Source organism: Syngnathus scovelli, chromosome 1, assembly GCF_024217435.2.
Source record: "Syngnathus scovelli strain Florida chromosome 1, RoL_Ssco_1.2, whole genome shotgun sequence".
Lineage (NCBI taxonomy): Eukaryota > Metazoa > Chordata > Actinopteri > Syngnathiformes > Syngnathidae > Syngnathus > Syngnathus scovelli.
This window is the reverse complement of record NC_090847.1, coordinates 27,928,023-27,950,000: the sequence shown is the minus strand read 5'-3', so window position 1 is coordinate 27,950,000 and position 21,978 is coordinate 27,928,023. Positions and strand designations below refer to the sequence as shown.

General features: G+C 42.3%; 1 protein-coding gene across 3 annotated transcripts in view; it reads right to left on the bottom strand.

The window, feature by feature from the left end:
• The window catches only part of LOC125985429 (neurexin-2), a 241,842-nt gene that overhangs the window by 133,164 nt on the left and 86,700 nt on the right, over positions 1 to 21,978 (bottom strand). For all 3 annotated transcript variants that reach the window (XM_049748270.2, XM_049748288.2, XM_049748278.2), the window contains 2 exons: positions 11,048 to 11,077; positions 2,812 to 2,829 (listed from right to left, as the gene is read on the bottom strand). In XM_049748270.2, the coding sequence (XP_049604227.1) occupies positions 2,812 to 2,829; positions 11,048 to 11,077 (48 nt within the window). The remainder of the gene's footprint in view (positions 1 to 2,811; positions 2,830 to 11,047; positions 11,078 to 21,978) is intronic.

The window sequence follows — 21,978 nt, the reverse complement described above, 5'->3', positions numbered from 1 at the left end:
AGAATCCCGATCTAACCGTGAGTGACCCCGACCTTGTGTCCTCCATGTTTGCGCTGATAACACTGGGGGTCCACCGGGCCTCATTAATCACCTCCCTGTGTACCAACTCGACATCGACACGGCAAAAACATGGGCACGTAAAAAGAGATTTTCTCTAGCCCCATGTGGAATCTTCTCATGGAAACACTGAAGCGGCGAATTTAATCATGCGGGGGGCCAAAACTCGAAAACTATTTTTGGCTGTATGTAAGTTGAAGAGAAAGAATTTTAAAACTAAATACCAAAACTAAAAAAACTAAAATTAAATAGACGAGTTACAAGCTTATACCCGCTTGAAATGAAACAAAGCAACAAACGCGGCCTGTAGATGGCGCTACAGGTGGATTAAATACATTATAGGCTACAAAACAAACCGATGAATAACTAGTTTTGAAATCAGAGGCGAGTAAAAACTGCTCAAATATTCTAAAAAGACTAATGGTAATAAAAAGTGCAAGCAATCTCTTTATGTCAATTTATAATTTTAGTAATGACAAATTTGTCTTCGCGGGCCACATAAAATGATGTGGCGGGCCGTATCTGGCCCCCGGGCCTTGAGTTTGGCACCTACGCCTTAAACGGTACAAATGAGCATCTCTTGAACGTCTTTTTGCCAGTGGGAGGGGTTGAGCGCTTGGACCGGACTCCTCCAACAGTAATTATCGCAGGTAGTTCATTAGCGCTCGCCACTACGGAGACGTGACCGCATGCTCGACGCTCGCCGGCCATTTGTTTGTGGCCCTTTCAATCAGGGCCGGCGGCGAAGATAACCGCTGGCATTTGCATGATAAAGAGCATATTTTAATTTTTTATTTCTTTTTTTCACGAGTCTGACTAAAGAGCGCGTTGTGATGATCAAGGTGATGAAAGCAGTTCATAAATGAGAAATGTTCAGATTCACAGCAGGGATGTTCCTCGCCGTGGCGTGTCTGTGTTAGCTCGGAATAAAGCCGCTTACAGAGCAGAATAATGAATTCCCCAACTGTGGATGAATGCATAATACCAGATGTCGGGACTTTTAAACAAACAGCTCCGAGCGCCGCCACTTTTTTGTTTTTGAGGTTTGTCTGACTGTTGGCGTTCTGTAGGGAGAAGGCAGAGGAAAACAATGTGTTCTGCTAAATGTTGCCCTCCGCCCGGCACGCCGCTCCCATCCCCCGCTTTCGCTTCCAAATTGCGGATGCGCGCCTCGACGAGCGTTCTCCAGGGGTGAGCGGGCCAATCCTATTGCGGCGCTCGCACGGCGTTCAAGGAACAGCGAGGAGGGGGTGGGGGGGGAGAGAAATAAAAGGCAAACGAGAGATGCTAATCGTCCACCGGGTGGAGAACGCTGTTTTGGGACGCTGAGACCGGCAGATGCAGGGAAAGATGTTTACATCGCTCTCTCAATGTCATTTGATGGCATCTAAAAGGCATGCAGATGAAAATCTCTGCTTTCAGCCTGCCTGACTAAACGTATTTAGCCCCGATGAGCCAAAAAAAAAAAGACAACCATCGAGAAGACAACCCAAAGCTGCAACCGTCACGACTTGCACAACCAAAATGGCCGTCACGACTTTGAAGAGCGAAACTTTTAAAAGTGAAATAAATCCAAGTTGATGCAAAGAGTTTCTCGCCGGACTAATCCGGCATAACTTTGGGTATCCTCACGCGGCAGAACTCTACATTTGCAACTTGTTTGGCAAACATGCCTTTGACAGCATGTAATATGCATAATTGAATGCTAGCTAATATGTACGTGACTTGTTGGCTCATTACGTGCAGCCAACTGCCTAAAGTTATACGATTATACATTCATAGGGACGATGCCCAAAAACCTAATTACCGAAAAAAGACGTAAGACTGACATCAGCAGAAAAAAATAAAAAAAATGAAAGGGGGAATCGCCGCAGGCTGGACTTTTAAACTGAGCTCATCTTGTCTCCTCGCCATTTTGGAGCGAGGCGTCGATACGTTTCATTAGTCCGTCCGTCCCGGGCCTCTTCCTCGTCCGTGAATCGAACTAATAGAAAGCTAGTCCGGCGTGACGTGTCAGCACATATTCGCTAACGGCCTCAAATACAGTAAAACACGGGACAGACGTTTGGTCTTCGCTTAGTAAAAGGCAGACACAGGCAGACAGGCAGTGTAATAACCTTGTAAACAAAATTAATGAAACACATAATGGCGGCGAGGCTCAGGCAGTGTGCGCCGCGGAAAATTTACATTTACATTGGAAAGCAATGCAGCTTTGGGCTGGAGGACATCGGGGGGATTTAACGTTGTCACGGCGCATAAAAAACGGTAAACACCCGCCGTGGCCGAGTGAATGGACGTCACCGGATAAGGGAAGAAAATTCCAAAAGGACACTTTTTTTTTTAAATGACAGAAAATAATTCGGAGGTCCAACTAAGACGGCCTGTCATCATCAGCACCAGTCATGTGACTACTTATATTTCCCTTGTGTTACTTATATTGTATATCATATTGTCTTTCTTATGTTTTTATATGTAAAGATGTACACGTATTTAATAAATAAAAATCTGTAATAATATAATATAATTATAATATAATATATAATATAATATAATATAATATAATATAATATATAATATATAATGTAACATAACAATATCATATCATATCCATCCATTTTTTATACCGAAAATAATATAGTAAAATATAATATAATATAATAAATAAATGAATCATTGCCGAGGTACAGGCACATTTAAACAAGAAGCCAAAGATGGCTGACGAATAGGAAATGAGAAGGAAATGAGTTGTCTTACCGCTTTGAGATGAGTCACCTGAAAGAGAAGAGAGAAAAGAAAGATGAGTATGTCACCTCAAAAAAATAAAAAAAATAAAAAATAATCCAAAGAGAACATCAGATTCACGGGCACAAGGTGCTACAACTTCCACACAGGAAACCACTCAATGAGACGCCTTCAAAAAACCAGGAAAGCATATTTTCTGCGTGTATTAAAAAATTAACATTCCTCACTTGTGCTCAACAACAAAATGAAATTATTTTCCTCCCTGAAAGAGAGACAGTATATTTAATGGCATGGATAACGGTTAAATTATGACAAGCCCTAATTAGGAACGGGCAATTCAGAAGAGTAAATAAATCATCAACGTTAATTGCGCTCGGCCACACACCACGTCCGCATGCATTATTTCTCAGCGACTCTTTGAAATACCGACTGTCAGTCAAAATGTCGCTCAAAGTGGAATTAGCATAGCCGTGCGTCGGTTAAGACTTTTGCCGCACCCTTAACAAATCCTAAAGTCCGACGGCGTGCCGATCTCACGAGCATTCCCGAGGGGAAGTCTTTAGTCCGAAGACCTGGAACATCGGAATCCCATGCCAACATTTTGAGCTGACTCCAAGAAAATTTTGAAGGCTTCAAGTCAGAATTGAGGACTCTGTTTTAATCCAGGCTGTTTTAAACCATCCATCCATCCATCCATCCATCCATCCATCCATCCATCCATCCATCCATCCATCCATCCATCCATCCATCCATCCATCCATCCATCCATCCATCCATCCATCCATCCATCCATCCATCCATCCATCCATCCATCCATCCATCCATCCATCCATCCATCCCCAGAGTCGGGTCATGGGTTAAATGACCCCCACCGCCTCAAAAAAAAAACTATTCACAAAAAAATATATAAATCACAAAGATGGACTCCTTCCTAACTGCATAACAAGACTGTTTTTCAGAGCGTAATTATCAGTATTTTTGCGTGATTATTTACAACTTTGCTGCTGCGGCGAGAGGCGGCGGGAGGAAGCGGCGTTGCCAGGTAACAGCCACAGAGGCGCAGCCTTGGCGGAGGAGCGCTTCGGTCCCACCGAGCGCCGCTTCCCGGCGAGCTTGAGTGGCTCTCGAGATGGAACGGCGAGGCGCCATCAAAACACCCGGCGCGGCTTTCACAAAACGAGTGCGGAAAGGCCCAAACGGTGGCTTAAAGCCAAAAAACAGTCAAAATGGCGGATGGCGCTAAATGCTAACTGTTTACACCACAAAGCTGCGTGGACTCGGTAAGGTTAGGACCGGTTTATGGTTTTGGTGTGGGGGGGGGGGGGGGGGGGGGGGGGGACGATACACCTTCCCGTCAATGGGTCGGTCACGTGACAGAGCTCAACCGGTACACCGATCGGGTTTCCTGTGCTCCCGCTAATCCCTTGGACTGGATGCTGAGGCTGCAGCCTGTTAATTTGCCAAATCCCCTTTTGCTGCTCTTTGCTCATCCCTCTCCTCAAGTGGCTCGCAACAGGATGCCAAAAATGGAGGTGGTCCAAGGCAGAATTTGTGTAAGCAGAATCTAAGCAGTCTGTTTTAAAATTTTCCTCCATATTTGATTGCTTATTTTATGAAAAGCCCTTTTAGAAAAGTGCGGCAATGTGTAATTTCAGCCTGCCAGTGCGTGCCCGTCAAATGACTAAATGCTGGATGTGACTTTTTTTTTTTTTTTTTTCGAGAGACAACAAAATGGAGATTGCAAAAGGATAAATAATCAAATGGCCCAAAAGCCGTGTCACTCGGGCTTTGGTATTAAAGTGTCAACCTTGTCATGTTTGTATGTCTGTGAGGACAAAAGCATTTAGAAGGGGACACTAGATTTAGGTGCAAAGCTTCTAATGGAGGCTTGTTTAATCAGTGGCGAGTTGAAAGTTTCAAGATGGTGGAAATGAAAATTGGAAGTAGTCCCTGACGATGCCCGTCGGAGGCGGCGTCCAAATTTGCAGAGGTTTAACACTGCAGAGAAAAAAAAAAAAAAACCTTTTTGGGGGAGCTAAAAACGCAATTTAAAATATAGATAATTGATGTTTTTTTGGCAACAGTGTAGGCAAAGCAAGCAAAACAGTTTTTCCTTCCATTTTGAAATTGTGAGAAGAATCCAATGGACGGCAGTTCTGTCAACACTTATTTAAAGTGCCCCAATTGAAAAAAATATTTTAAATATTTTTCAGAAAAATTCTTGAATTTATTTTCATTTTAATTTGTTTGCTTTCTTGAAATTTATTTAATTTATTTTCAGTAAAGTTGTTTGCTTTCTTGAATTTTTTTGCTTTTTTTAAAAATACCTAATTAAGAATCTGTTAAGGGGAAAGTTGTAGTGATGCACCAAATAGGCGGAGCCAATAAAAACAACAGTTCTACCAAAGACTCTGGTCTGGGATTTAGTTTCTGGTATTTGTTGGATACTTACTGTGCAAAGTTAACAACGCGTGCTTACAACGCCAACGCTTGATTAAATTATTCATTTGAGAGCGAAGCCGACAATTAATCAACCGGGTCAACGGGATTAACTGGCTCTCGCAATGAAAGCCCTAGCATGTTTAATTTTTTTGTTTTTGTTTTGAAAAAGTGAAAAAGTTTCATCATCCATAACAATCCAAACTAATGCAGGTAATCTCCTATCCTCGCCATCGTGTTTTTCTTTTGTTTTTTAAAAGGCCATCGGCAATTTCCGCAACTCCTTTGGGTCGAGTGAGACATTTACGGACGCGAAATGAAGACGCGAGCGCGGGACGGACACGGCGCTTCCCCGAGGCGTCGTCTTGTGCTAGTTTATGAGTTTCCGTCTCCACGTGGCGTATTTTTTTTAATATGCTCGTCCTTCTGGAAATCTCTTTTATTCAATTAGAAGCGTCTAATTTGCGCCTCAACATATTTCATTAGGCCTTCCTCCTCCCTCACTGAGGGGGATTAGCTTCTCCTTCCTTTTTATTTACGGCATGCCGAGACATCACATTCCTGCAGGAGGGCACAAGTCAGAGCAATTATTTTCCTGCGGGACTTGAACATCTCAGTTATCCCTCCCCCATACGAGCGTTAAATGAGCGGACATTCCGTTCCCTCCGAAGCTATCAATTTAGCCGCAATCTACATTTTCCATACCGAAGCTCTAAAATTTCGTCCGGAAATCGAGTATTCATGCTAATGGTGACTCAACGTGGCGCCAAAGCGCTCCTTTTGAACGGTTTTGTAACTTTTAAAACGTGTCTGTCCTATTTCTATTCGGTAATGACGGACGTTTCAGGTGTCCTTGAAGGTTTGTTCGGAATCCGTGGCTGGATCTTTTTCTTTTCTTGTAAAACAAATGCGGAATTATTTTAAATTTATTTTCGTGAGTCATTAGTCATCCCAACAGCTTTTCGCACCTCGCCGCCTTATCTGCTACATAGCGCCATTTGCTACTATATGTCACCCATCTCACGTGCCCCCCCCCCCCCCTCCTTACCCTCCGGTGGCCTTAATTACAACTTGTAAAAACCCGACCTGGATCCAATTTCCACACTGCCCTCAAGATGAATGCCCCACTGGCCAAATTTGATTAAGTTCAGTTGAAATTACGCGTGTCAATGTGCGTGCGCGCCTTTTTTAACATTTGGCAAAAGGATGGGAGGAAATAGTAGAATTTATCAGGACTGAAACGCATCAGAGATGCTCAAAGTCGAACGACAAGTGGAGTCAGTATTCAAAATACAGGCAAGGACAAACGGTCACTTTGATTGGCTGTTAGCTAGCTAACACTAATCAGGCCATCTCCTGGCTACGGCAACTCCTATTGGACAAACTACATTACGCGTACGGTCACTAAAAGTTTTAAAAGTCGACAGTTTTTGCTTGTCGCAAAAAAAAAAATTCTTAGTAGCAACGTTTACAATGCAGCTCAGTGAGATACGGGCTGAAAAGACGATTCCGATGTGCTAGTTTATTGTATTATTTCTCCTTTATTCTTTCAGTTCACCTCAAACGTTTGTCTCCATAAAGTAAAGAGAATTACAACTTCCTAAACTTTGAATTGCGCTTTGTTAATTATGTCAAGGACAACGATGTACTCGGGTCAGATTTATCTTTGTCAATAGTTTTGCTTTTATAACACATTCCCTTTCTATCCATCTATTTCTTTTGTTAGAACAATTATTTTGTTTATTTATTTAGTTATTTGAAGAGGGAAAATGCACATCAGTAGAGATACAAAAAAATTAAAAATCAAATATTTTTGATGATAATAATAATAATAAAGTTTTCAATCATTATGGATAATTGTATTTATTTCGGTAAATTCAAAAAATGTCAAAAGTTTTAATAAATCAACGAATCTTTTTTTTTAATAACTTGAAGGTCGGAACTTAAATGGTCGTCCGCAAGTCCTCAAAATCGGTAAACAACAGTTCATTTTATTGAAAAGTTGCAGTTCTAGCCTGATGCTACACCAATTAGCATACATTTGTCCGACACTTTGCCAATGTGACTCAAAACTGCATGTAATTCACAAATGATGATGACGAGGTTGTTGTTGTTGTCCAGGCCAAAAGTGCTAAACGTTGACATGATTGGCGCTGTCACTTTCCCCAAGCGAGGCCGCCAATAACGCCTGGGAAACGCCGCGCCCGTTTCCGCCTCACCTAAGAGCGGCGGACCGACGGAGCGGCAACGACCTTCACACACCTCGCCGCTCAAGGTCCCGCAGCGCCGCCGCCGCCCAGCCCTGTCAATCAGCATCAGCCCGCCGACTGTAATTACGCCATTGGAATGGACCCGTCATCTCGCACCAGCCGCGATAATGAACTCTTGAGATTGGTGATTAGACCAGACGGAAAGGTAGAAACTTTTGAATTTGCTTTCAAGTCTTCATTTCGGGGCGAATTCTGTGAAATTCATTAGAAATGAACAAAGCGCTGGTGGATCCATCCTCCTTCACAAAGAGCCGCGGCCACACAAAGTCTCGAAAGTGCCCTCGGTGAGCTCCGAGCGAGATGGCTATCGTGACCTGGACCTAGTCCATTACATTGCGGGCGAGATACGAATCGGGCTCAATACTGCCTTCATTTTCCCGGCGCTATCTTCAAGGAGATCTACATTAGACCTGCTGGCGGACTATCTCCCAAGCCTCGCTTAATTTTGTTCTCACTATGCATCTACCTGACTTCAGAAATTGAAAAAATTTTATGGAAACAAAATGGACCATGGGTGAATATATATATATATATATATATATTATATATATATATATATAATTTTATTTCATTATTATAAATTTATACATATATAATTTTATTTCATTATTATAAATTTATATATATGTATATATAATTTTATTTCATTATTATTATAAATTTATATATATGCATATAATTTTATTTCATTATTATAAATTTATATATATATATATATATATATATATATATATATATATATAATATTTCCTTTTAATCTCAATTTCAAGCATTTACAGTAATCAAAGCAAACTAAAACTCATTACCACTGCCAGGGCATCATGGCATCTTTGTTCTATAAATAATTATTATATAAAAAAACAAAAATAATAATAATGAAGATGATGATGCCAACGCAATCATGGCCTTATTGCATAAGCAATAACCGGCTTGTTAATTTCAGAAATAGCTTCTGGGCGACTGTCGCAGTGGCACATGAACACCTCGTAGTCTGCTAACTTTCCAAATACGATGAATGGCTGCTGAATTGGAAACATTAATTTTATATAGATGTGACTAAATCTACCCGCAGGCCGTTTCTTTCCATCTAAAATGTTACGCTAACCTCTTTGAGCTACATAAGCATGTTTATGAAGCACTTATATTAAGAGGCGTCTTTTTATTTTAGACGGAACTGTTGGCCGTTTAATAAAAACGTGTTGCCTGCCCAGCACGCGGCGTCGGAAGCGCTCTTCCAGACGGCCAGATAAAGATCAGCGGCGACCAAGGCCTGGGGTTCGTCCTTGCGTCGGCGGTGAAGGGCGGCCGCGGCTTTAAGGAGACTCGCCATTGATTTTTCCCCGGCCCTCTAATATGACGGCTGACGTGACGGCCCCGCGATCGTTAACGGCGGCCACGGCCTCAGTTAAACACACGCCTGGCTACTTTTTCCGTCCGAGCGAAGCAAGGGCATGCAAAGCAGAAATATTTTCACAAGGGTGGGGGTGGGGGGGGGGGAGCAGGTAATTTGCTAATGTGTCAGATGTTCTAAACAGCTTTATTGATTTTTTTTTCCACCCCCTTTTTGGTTCAAAGCAAAGCATATTAATCCTGGAAACAAGGTGATCGATAGAAACGGCCGACTGGGCAATGTTCGACGAATAATCGTCCGCTTTCCTCTGTAACTGATTTGTATTTGCATGGGTCCTTCGTCCGAGTTGATTTCACGGATCTCGTCCGAGTGGCTTACGGACTCGACACGAAGCCCCCCTTTGGATCGATGATGACCTAATGTGTGATTTCGCGTTCATTCTACGATCTGGATGCACGCACGGCCGTTGACAAGATTACGGCTGGAATAAACAGCCAGGGCAGACTTTTATGTGCGGAGGAATGTTGGGGGGGGTGGGGAGACGTTATGGGGCGGCTGGCGGCCTTGAAGTCTCGCTGGACCATTTGGATGAACTTATCTTTAACCGTACAGAAAATAGTTTGAAGGGCAAATTTTATTGGCATAGAGCAGGAGTTTTCGACTGGTTTTGTCGGAATATTATTTCATTTTGCACTATACAGGCTATTTATTTGCATCTGTATGTTTTTGGAAATCTTAGCTACATTTGACATCATTTGAATATCCATCCAAATTATTATTATTAATTAATTATTATTATTATTATTATTATTATCATTATTATTATATTAATAAATGATTCACAAAATTAGCTGGAAAATAAATTAAGTCTAAATAATAAATACATTTTTAAAAATAACTATTTTCCAGTTCCATTTTCGGGCCACCTGCAATACCGCCACGGGCCACTAGATATATAATATATGTATTAATAAATGATTCACAAAATTAGCTGGAAAATAAATCAAGTCTAAATAATAAATACATTTAATTAAAAAAAAAGATCCAAATATGTATTTTCTATTTCCAATTTCGGGCCACCTGCAATACCGGAACGGGCCACTAGAGGGCCGCGACCCACCGTTTGACAACCCCTGCCATAAAGGAAACGTGGTTTGATCAAACAGTCAAGTGCTTGGTGACATTCTACATCCAGCAAGTGCTTTTAACATGCCGTCGGACGTTTTTACGTCTCGACGCCGAAAGTTCGGACTTTGCCACCACGAATCACGCGCCGCCATAATAGGAGAGGAAGCTTTTCTTATTCTCTTTCCCTACAGCAGCAAAGGTCAGAACACTCACTGACTCCTGCTCTTGTTCACTCCTTTCGATTTTATGAACTCAGCTTTGACGCTTGCCTTTTTCTTTTCCCGCGGACAATTTGGACTGAGCGTCCGGTGGCGTCAAAAGGTCAACAAATGAGGAGAGCAAAACTGAGAGAGGGAGACAGTCCTGACTTGGAGGCCAGCAGCACACAAATGTCAACACAGTGTAGCCAATGGGACTGGAGCACGGCATTAAAAGAAAAGAAAGAAAAAGTGCGTTGAAAGTCAGAACAGCAAGTGGACTCGACATGAAAACAGTTCTCGGAAACATCACGCCAACAGCGGGCGTTGTTTTTCTTTCTTCTTTTCTCAAATCTACCAGCGAGCTATCACGAGAACCTGAACGGGAGGGAGCCCTTTCAAAAGATTGCCAAACAAGAAGAATGTCAGCAGAGTGGTGAGAGGGGGAGAAAAAAAACTCTGCACATTCTATATTCGATGTTGGTGGATGAGCAGCAAACAAAGTTTCGTTTTGCTATCGCTGTGGAAGACGCAGACAAGAGTGTTACCTTTGGCCCCCGGGGTGAAGTCATCATGGTCAAAGTTGGTCAAGGGTGAAGGTCCAGGACGTTAGCCATAGGACAGGACAAGTGTGTGGGAGGGGCGGCACATTGGTGAAAAACACAACAGAGGGAGGGAGGAGGAGTGAGATGGTCGGAGAACATTTAAGGAAGATGTTTAGGGGGTGGGGAAGAAAAAAAAAATGGAGGCATTTGAATGGTACAGAGGAAAGGTCAGGAGAAAAAAAAATCTGTTCAAAGGGCTCAGGGCATCCTCGGGCAAGAAAAAGAGAACCCAAAGAAAAAAAGAAAATGAACCCATACCTTGGTCGTTTAACGTCAGGTGCGCCAGACCTTGAAAAGGGAACAAATAGACAAAAAGAACAGAAAGAGGAAGAAGAAGAAGAAAAAAGAAGGTCATAAAAGGCACGGGAAGAACAAAAGCATTGTCACAACGTTGGACTGCAGTTTGTGACAGACATCCTGGGGCAGACTTGGATGTCAGAGTTCAAACCAAAACAGAAAAAGAGCAGAGAGAGAGAGAGAGAAAAAGAGAGGGAGAGAGAGAAAGAGGGAGAATACCAACAGAAAACAGGCAAACACTTTTTGAGTGAAGTGTGTGAAGGGTTTTGAAAGAAAAAAAAAGCATTTTTTTTTATTTGCCGCAACACCCGAAGGCTGTTGCTTTCACAAATGCTTTTTTTTTTTTCCCTCTGGAGTACTTATGGAACACAGAAAAAAAAATGTTTGGCAGAGAAGGAAGGCTTCAGCTAGATTTGTATTCAAATGATCGGAAGAAGAAAACCAACACGACGAGAAGGTCAGATGCGTTATCTGGAGAAGTCAAAGATTATCCACACGCAGATAATGGCCGCCGCCTAAAATGGCGGCGGTGGAGTCTCGCCAGGAGCGCCAGATAAGCTTTGGAGTCCATCCATAAAGCTCAAACTAGTTTAGCTTTCTAAGAACATCTGGAATAAAAACAAAAAAAACCTTCAATCTACTCAGAACTAAAAAAAAAAAAAAAAAAAAAAAAAATCAACATATAGACTGCAGCCCAAAAGCAAACACTGAATATTTGAAGCTATTTTGTGGACAAAATAAACAAACTCCAGGCAAAGGGTGAGGAAAAAAGCCCGTCCTGACGATTGGCTTGTCGGAATCTTAAATCTGACAAAAAGCAAACGCAACTCCCCAAACAAAGCGATTGGATTTGACTTGAGGCGAGACATACTTTCAAGAGTCGCTCGGGCAAGTCAACACCATTCGAGTCAACCCGTCTCGACTCAGTCGATAAATAAGACCGACAGCTCCCCAACTTAAAAAAACAGTAATAGCAAGACCAGCAAGAAAACACCAAAACAAAACTGGCCTTTCTCTTGCTGCCAAAAAATGTCACCAAAGATTCTCAAGAACCACCAAAGAATTTTTTATGGACCGTCAGGAATGACAAGAATCCTCAGAGCATCTTCTTTATCTGACCGCCGACCGGTTTTCTGTTGGCCCTTGACAAAAAAAAACATTCCACAACTTTTTGTTTTTAGCCCCTTGCGATTAATTAACTCATTCAGTGCCAGTGACGGTTATAGACGTCAAAGATATTATATGGGCAAAACCTGCGACGAAAAAATGACAGTTTAGCAGAAAAAACACGTCAAATAAAATAATTATATATATATATATATATATATATATATATATATATATTTATATACACAATATCTAATAATATAATATAATATAATATAATATAATATAATATAATATAATATAATATAATATAATAAAGTAGAATAAAATATAGAATAATATAATATATAATATAATAAGCTGTACGGTCCAAACGGCATCTATGTTGTCGCGAGGAATCAATACGGAAAGTTCTTCAATAACCTTGTGACCTCAATGACCTCGTGACCTCGCGTGACGCAACAGATGTGTCAGGTCTCACGGCGACAACGACGAGGCACTCTCGCCACCGCGTCCCGCAAGCCACGTCCGAGCCCGTCCCCGACAGCGGCATGCTAAACAGCAGCATCCTCCAAGGGCTCTTTGCAGCATATGGCCGCCAAGCTTGACATCCTCTCGCTTAATCTTCCTCTTCGTGCCCCGAACGGAAGGACGGCGCACCATTCACGACGCGTTCCGGCATTCCAAGCGTGTGGCCGAAAGGCCCGGCGACAGCGAGGGCAAGTTTGTAAAAGTCACATGGAATAACACAAGGAGGAGAAAAGGGAGAAGTTGCTGCACCCTCGGCGTGTTATAAAATCAAACAGCATCTACAAATCAGCGGTTCTTACTCAGCCCGGGCACCGTTAAAGTTTCATCGTGTAATCATTGCCGTACGTCTGGCGGAAGCCAAAAGGTGCCGGCGGGGCCCAGGCGCCGTTTGTAAGACATTTGTTGAAACATGGTTCCCGTCCAAAGTGAATACAAATTCCTTTCAGCCAGCTCATTTATATTGCATATAGTGTCTTTTTGCAGCTTAAGTAATATGCAGACGGCTCAAATTTAAAGTGCTGTAATAATTCACAAGAGTGAGACGGCGAGAGGGGAAATATTGAGAGTTATAGAATCGTCTTAAAGGCTTTGCGTGGCTCCCGCTTTTTTTTTTTTTTTTTTTAAATTATTAACAGAGTGCACCCACTTTCTAAAGTTGACTTCATAACTCTTCACATTTGCTAGTACACTTTATTGGTAAATACACACGAGATCACAAGCCAAGCTAATTAACAAGCTCAAGGATGGGAAATTTGGAGCAATTTTTTTTTTTTTTTTTTTTTTTATCGTGTTTCCTGAGCAGATGAGTAGCAACGATGCTATTTGGTATATGGACAACATAAGTGCATACCTGTAAAATTCATAAATATACCGTATTTCATTTCTCATTATACAGTTCTCTGTATAAAAGATCCGCTATGCTAACACAACATATTGTGATTTTTTTTCCTTCCAAATTCTCTTGCATAAAAATGACACACTGCTCAATATTATGTGAAAGAACGCATTTTATAAATTTTTCAAATATATATATATATATATATATATATATATATATATATATATATATATATATATATATAAATTTATATTATATTATAATTATATATCTATATATATCTATATCTATCTATCTATATATATATATATATATATATATATATATAGATATAAATTTATAATAATAAATAAAATTATATATATATATATATATATATATATATATATATATATATATATATATATATATATATATATATATATATAAATAAATTTATAATAATTAAATAACATTTTATATATATATATATATATATATATATATATATATATATATATATATATACGTATATATTTATATATATTTAAATTCCAGACCGCTTTGGTGTAAACACGCATCGTATTTTCCGTGTGTTGCCTGAAATTCCAAAGAGGACTATTGACCCCCCCCACCACCCCCACCTCGGAAAGACACTTAAGCTTGGGCGCGGAAGACATTAAATCTTTATGGTCACTTTCCACTTTATGCAGCAGCAACAGCCATCATCTGTCAGGTGTAATGCGCTAAGTTGTTTGGAGACCCTCTCAGCATATGCGCCGCTGGATTTAAAGCTTCCATTAGACGGCACCTTGTAATTAACATTACATACGACGGAAACATACGACAAACATTCGAAACGTCAAAGCGGGAGGTGCGTCATGTGACGAGGTTGCGACCTAAACTCAAAGCGAACATCTCGTCGGCTCCCGCACATCTCCTAATTAAGCGCGTGACGCAGAGTGAATCACTTTGACGCACACATTTTGTTCATTAAAACACAGCTAATATGTCACAGGATCCGTCTGGAAAAATAAACCCCATCACCCGGAGACCGGCGAGAGGGAAGAGAAGCCAGCAGCTGCCTCTCGCCTCGTAATGAAGCGCTTCATAAATAAATAGGAGCTCCATATGTCGTGCCAGCCAGCGAGGGAAGACTCATTTCGGGTTTTAGCCGCTGGAAGCTAACGCTACGGGGATATTGATGATATCGTCACTTAGGCTAATTTACGGGAGGCAGACGGAAGATTCTCGGCGGAACTAACGGGTTAGCACATCCGGGAAATGAAGCGCTCATTAGAACCTGCGTGTGCTTTGTAGAAAAGACAATTTGGAGTTGGAACAACTTAAAAATGTAAATTAGCGACATTTATGGCGACAATGTTAGCTTGCGCGACAAAGCTAGCAAGGTGGGGTCTTTTTTTGTTGGTGACGATTGCGCGAAAGCCGATTTTTACCTCAGCAAAGACGTAAAATTCTACTTTTGCCTTCTTTTTGCAGGCCCGAGGAAGCTCCAGTTTATCTCTCACAAAGCAATAAGTTCCCCCCCTGACCTCCATTTTCCTTTCATTGATGAGGTCGCAGCTAATCATGCTTTCCCAAGTGCGTCTCGGCCAACACGACCCAGCTGCACTTTCCCTCCGTCCCGTTCCTAATTTTCCACGAACTGCAACACGGCCGCCCTTTCCGCACAGGCAATTTCATGGACTGAATGCCTCTGATTGCCACTTCTGGAATGGCGCTCATTAGCGGAGTCTGAAAGCGGCGAGTGGGCAACAAAATGCATCCTTCCAATGTCCATTTTCCGTTTTTTTGCCCTCTTTTTGCTCCCCTGGAAGTGGTAATTGCGGTGTCAGACGTGATGGAGAGGCTGACAGGGCAGTTAGCGGGGAGGACGTTCTTCACACTTTAAATACAAAAGCAATCAAAGCATTTCAACTCTGTATGAGCGGCAAGGAGGCAACCTTCATTATGCTCGCCGAGCTTTTACGGGATCTGAGCAGTCGCACCGCATGATGTCCGCGCCGAGTATTTATGCCGTGTTGAATTTCGGTGCCGTGGATCGGGTCCATTAGCGGATTGAAAGCAAACGTAAATAAAGTTGCCTCGCCTCGCCACGGAGCTTTTCAATCTGACGCACCTACGCGGCGAAAGGCCGGCCAGCCAGCCGGCCGGCGCTCCTCTCAGCCGTGCAAGCTCCAATCAGAAAGACACATTAGTGCACAACGACTCCTCGCCTTGAGCCGCTCTTGATGTTTCATGTTTCATTTTGACAACTCTCTCCCCACCCACAGCCGCTCGCGTTCCACTCCGCTAGCACTGACTAAAATCACGTCGGCGGCTTTCTTGGATAGGCGGCCGTGCCGTGAGCTTTGCGGCTTTGTTTGTTTATTTATTTATGTATTTATTTATCTATTTTATTTATTTATTTATTCTTTTTATGTATTTATTCTTTTTATTTATTTATTCTTTTTATTTATTTATTTATTCTTTTATTTATTCTTTTATTTATTTATTTTGATTTAATTTATTTGGATGGCGGGGAGTGGTACGCGCTGGGTAATGATGACAATGACACGTAATGGAAAATTAATGTCTTCCAGCTGGGACAATGCGCTCGGATTTGTGGAGCTGCAGGAGAGCTTCATCTTCTGTGAGAAATAATGAGTATGTATATTAACATGAAATGTATTTTCAAATATATAAATGAAGATTATGGTACTCTCACATTTTTATATATTTTTTTTGGTTGCATTTGACTCCCAGCTGGAAAATCACGGATGAAGCCAAGAAAATAAGTTTCTAAAGGATTCTGTTAAACCCCAGGCTCGAGGGCCAGATGCGGCCCGCCACATTATTTTATGTGTCCGGCAAAGACAAATTGTGCATTAAATTCATGTGTCATTAGTAAAATTGCAAATTGTCTTCACTTTTAATTTTTCGTTTTAATATTTTAACAGTTTTTAGTTGTCTGATTTGAAAATGAGTTATTTGTCAGTTTGTTTTTTAGCTTACACTATGATATAATATAAGGTGTTCGTACATTTATTTGGGTTGTCAGTCATAACGACCCTCCGCAGGAAACTCCGACTACAACAAAAATGACACCCCTGTTCTAAAGCGATGAGAACATTTCACATCACACCGATGACAGTCGTGTGTGAAAACGAAGGTGATAACTCGACGCTGACATTCAGAAGCCAAAAATCACTTCAACCAGGAAAAAAAAAAATCATGCTTCTAATTGGCTCCTATTTTGCTCATGCTATAAAATGACGACAGATCCGCGATAATGATAATTGGCTGCAGATTGCCTTTAATTACACAAGAGACATTGATTTTTTTTATGCAATTAATCAATCTGCACATCAAATGTCACGTTGGCGGTTTGGGTTGTTAGCTGGCCGCTCTTTGTTCATCGACCCTAATTAGTTTGGGAAGACGAGTGCTAAAAAAAAGGACTAAGAAGGAGGAAAAAAATTCCCGTGCATATATTCAGACAAACGGGGGCCCTGAATCGCAGCCAGCGGCGGCAAAGCACAGACGAGCGGGAGCCGATCAGGAGAAAATTAAACGGCACTGAACCTTGTAAACAAATATTCCGACAGCGCTCGACACAATGGCGGCGACGTCTGGTGCCGCTGTTGTGTGAAATAGGCCGGCTCTGTGCAGAATGGTTTTTCACGTATGACGGGAGCACAGAAAAAGCGGCGCCGGGAGAAAAAGAAGCAGACAAATCCACAGTGTCAATTTGTGCGGGGATAACAATATAAAATGCCAGAAAGAAAAAAAAAAAATTCTGAAAGGTTTAAAGTTACAAACACGGGAGCGGTAAGCTGAACCTTGTTGGCATGACGACAGGAGTCAAAGAAATATTTTTTTTTGCACACATTGCTGGCCTCATTTTAGTTTTCTACAAACTTCCTATTTATTCTGTTTTGTGCATATTTTTGTCTGATAAGAATGTCAGCATTAAATGCAGCCTCTCAAAATGCCCCCACTAGCTTAATGCTAACACTTGCACGTTGTCACGCTAGCTTAATAAGAAAACGTCAGCCACGCTTAAGGAAACTTCAAGTGTGATGTTTTCAGCTCGTCACTCCATCTGGTGTTTGGTTTCTCGCAATGGTCTCTCCCCATCAAAATCATCCGTTTACCTTCCTGATCGCCCTCCTCCGCCACTTTTGGCAGGAGATGAGACGATTTCGACACCGCCTCTCATGAACTCGATGGCACCTGCAGCTGGACAGCGCACACACACATCTTAAAGCGGCCCATACTGGATTAGTGATGCTAAACTCACATGAGAGAGAAGGCGAAATCCGCCAAAAACGGCAATTTACGCTCAAATACGAGATCATAAACTGAAGACGGGCTGATGATTCCATTTCGCTTTTAGTCACATTACAGAAGAGGGGAAAAAAAGCTCAGTGACCGACTAGCATAACAATAAAAACACAATTATGAAGGAATAAAGTCTGCATGAGGATTAACTTTTTAATCCATGATGCGCCATGAATGCTAATATGGCGGCTGGTGGACCCTCCCCCCCCCCCCCCCTTTCCTTTACTTATTAGACGCTATTATGTGGCAATATAAAAAGATTAATTATGGCCACAAGACAAGAGTTATTACTTTAGCTCTGCCCTAAGCTCATAAATCCTCCTCCGAGCACGGGCGTAAAGTGTACATCAAAGTGTACATAACCTGCGCATCCAAATCGATTCGATTTGTGATTTCATCGCGAAAAACACGATTTTTTTTTCCCGCCTTGACCGTCGACCTCAACTACCTCGCTCAGGAATCCCAGCCGTGTATAATTACAATGTGCCGAGAAGGCGTAGATTACAGTCAATCAATTCCCGCAGACGTTTTTTTTTTTTTTAATTAAAACTAATTGTCAGTTAAAGGTCGTAGCTGAAGGCGGGACAGAGATTAATAATAGCTACAGTTTAGAATACTCCGATCCCCCGATCAATACGTCTTTTGGAATATTTCATTGCTATCAAATAAGGAGCTAATTGTAACTTTGATTTAACGAGCTGGCAGCTTTTCCGACGGATTTGCATTCATCGAGTGTTTTCCAGGACGCTCGGGGAGCGGGGTCGACATGACTTGATCGCCCCCCCGCCTTCACCGTCATACAGATATGGCTAGTCGGCGTTTCTGAACGGGGTGCCATCTGTTGCCGCCGCCGTTATTCTCCAGGCGGTGTGCCAAATAAAAAAATAAAAAGACCCAAAAATAAATAAAGTGGTAAGCGAGTGGGTATGTGCGCGCACGGAGCACCCGGGGTGACGGGCGGGGGTCATGCATATGAATGAGCATCTGCGCTTGACAGAGAGCATTCTTGTCCAAATACTCGCACGCGGGAGTGCCACGCAACAGGTGTGTGTTTATGCTCGAGTGTGTGTGTGTGTGTGTATCCTTCACGATAATGACTCCAAAGAGGATATCTGGGAGGAGAAGCGAACAACAATCTGATGTTGCAAAATGTGCAATGTGATGCAACCAAAGCCAAAGCGTGTTATCATGTCCAACTTGTAAAAAAAAAAAAAAATGTTTAGCTTTTTGCAAACACTTTTAAATTGTTTCACTGAATGTAGTCGGTATTGGTAAGAGTGAATGCCGGGATTAGTTTAAAAAGCAAAAAAAAAAAAGCGGTATCGACCCTCCCTCCCGACTCGTTTTTATCCCCGCAACATGGCCGACGTGCACGTGAGACTGGGAGGGCGCTAGCGTGCACGTGGGCGGCCGGCCGGCCTCCCTTCGTCTTATCTCGCTCCGGCAGGCCACTCTGCCGACACGCACTCCAAAGAGCCCCCTCGTTGTCATTCATGGCTTCACACGTCTTCGCAAAATGTCACCGCCGGGGGAAGGGAACGGCTGGCGGGTTCGAGGAGGAGTGGCAAAGCGCAAACACACACAAACTCCAAAGAGGAAAGGGTTCCGAGGCCCACGCAGCCGCCGGTTACCTCGGCGGGCTTTCGTTATCTCGCTGGCGACCATGTCCCACCGCCGCCGCCGGCGCCGGACACGTCAACAACTACTGGAGAAGAAACGGGTTCATTACTCAAGTGCTCCAGTATATTATATATCCGTCATATCCTCTCTCCTGACTTTTTTGAGGCATCTTGTAATCTATCATATTTTATAGTCATATAATCTTAAATTCAATCATTCAGCACTAGTCTGCATCTTAAAAAAAAAAAATAATCAAATAAATAAAATCAAATTTGTTAGACCACAAACATGCAAGCCCCACACCACCTGAGGAGCTTTGCTGAAACTATGCCGGAATATTGCCAACAAGTGCACAAGCGATTGAGTGCAGAGGAATCTATTTCTGTCCGTAACGTATTCCGGATCATTTGCACGCTCTTTCCAGCTCAGCCGAAGAATCCATCGGCTGTCCGAGCGGCGTTCCGTGCATTAGCGTCAGGTGGCGGCTGACAGCTCGCCCGGGCGGCAACAGGCAGCCGGAGTGGAGGCCATCATAAATAATGAGCGCCATCCATTGCGATACGTGCGCTGCTTCATAACAGGCCGAGAAGAAAAAAAAAAAAAAAAAGGCAGGAAATAACAGAAAAGAACCAGAGAATGATGTATGAGCTTTTTTTTGGGGGGGGGAGGGGGCGAGGGGGTTACCTTCAGCATCCTCTGACTAAAACACACTAAGTACTTAAAAGCCAAACTAGAAATGACAAAAGCTGTTTATAAAACAACTTCCATTATCACTTTTGGGACTAAAGTGATGCACACGGCTGGCGCTGAGTAGACGGACTATTACTACGTGATTTTACGGTTGCCATGGCGCCCTCCGTGTAGGCTCTTTGTGCGAGTCTCACGCATCATACATTGAGAGAAAAAAATAATTACGCTGTTAAGTTTCCACACCTGATTTTCCAGGAGGGTTATTGTGTTCAAATCAAAGCTGCAGCCCTTTTATGCAGTCAAGCCGCCAAACAGGCTTTTGAATAGCAATCAAAAAAAAAAAATGGCAACGCACAAGTGGGAGTCAACAGGAAGCGGCTACGGCGGGCTGATTGCAAGGCCCACTTTACGCGAACAATAAATCGGGAGTCACGTGCGTGTCTCGAAGCGTCCGACTGACTTGTTAATCAAAGAGCAGGCGGCCACCGGCAGGAGCAAGTGAAGCGGATTTGATTTAAAAGCGGGGCCGGTTGATTGGGCGCACGCTGCGTGTGCTCTTTACGCCGCTTTTATATTAGTGCCCATTACGTATTGATTGGTCGGTGTGAGGGGAGGAAATCGAGAGCTACTTGGAATAAATGCTATGAGAGTCTTTAAGTGGTCTTTATGTAAGAAAGTTTGAGGGGGGCGGAGAAAAAAAAAAAAAAAAAAAAACAGATCCGAGCTCAAGCAAGGCATTTGTAGAATTTTTCAGTTGGACGATGTTTTAGGATCTAATATTTATCCAGATGGTTATTTCATTCATTTTTTTGGAAAATAGATGCTTGTAAGCTACGCCCCGGGCCATTTTGATGAGCGGAGGCCAAGCCTCACCCATCTTGAGTGCGACTGGCTGAGGCAAAACGTTTCTGTTGCGAATCTTGGCGGCTTTAGAGCGAAGAGAAAAGGGAAATGTGTGGGTTGGAATTGGAGATGGCATTATTTTGGGACATGAATGCGGAATCTGGGGCAAAGAAATATTAATCAAGAAATTAAATACGCTCCACGCGGGAATCTGTTCCAATCATGTCCTTAATAGCAGAAGCACGTGCAGCGTATTTCGGCTGGTCAGAAATGGCGGTGCCCGTTATTTGCACAGGGCTAAAAGAGCGTCATCAAATATTTAATAGGTGTCTGATATCACTTCATGTCTGCTTGAAAGAGTGTCGAGAGAGCTGCAGAGGGGAACGTAAAATATATTTTTCTTTGAATGATTTGCATCCACTCAAGGTCAATTTTGACGAGTTAGTATTTAACAGGCAAATTTTTAATGACTTTTGAAACAATACTTACTTACTGTCAAACTAGGAGAATAAAATGTGCATTTAAAGCATCTTAGCCTCTTAATGCTAAAGCTAACACACAATAGGAAACGCATATACAAGGCTTTACGCAAACAAGCAATGTCACATGACTGAGATATATTCTTTATCCTCTACAAAGAGCAAAGTGTGTCATCACCAGGGTTATAAGCGTTTGGGGTTTTTCATTAGAATTTGTTTTTATTTCGGTTTGATTTTTTTCCCCCCCATGGCCATTAAAAGGATTATTAAGGCAAGAGAAGCGCAAAAAAAAAAAAAAAATTCAAAAAGGGGAACTTTGGGCATCTAAAAGCAGCTGCAACTTTGATGACGCTCTCTGGCCGAATCTCGAGAGCCGACGACAAAGATAACGCACCCGACGGGCGAGATGCGACACCAGTTCGGCGCCCCAGAGGTTGAAATTTCAAACCGTGGCTTTTTGT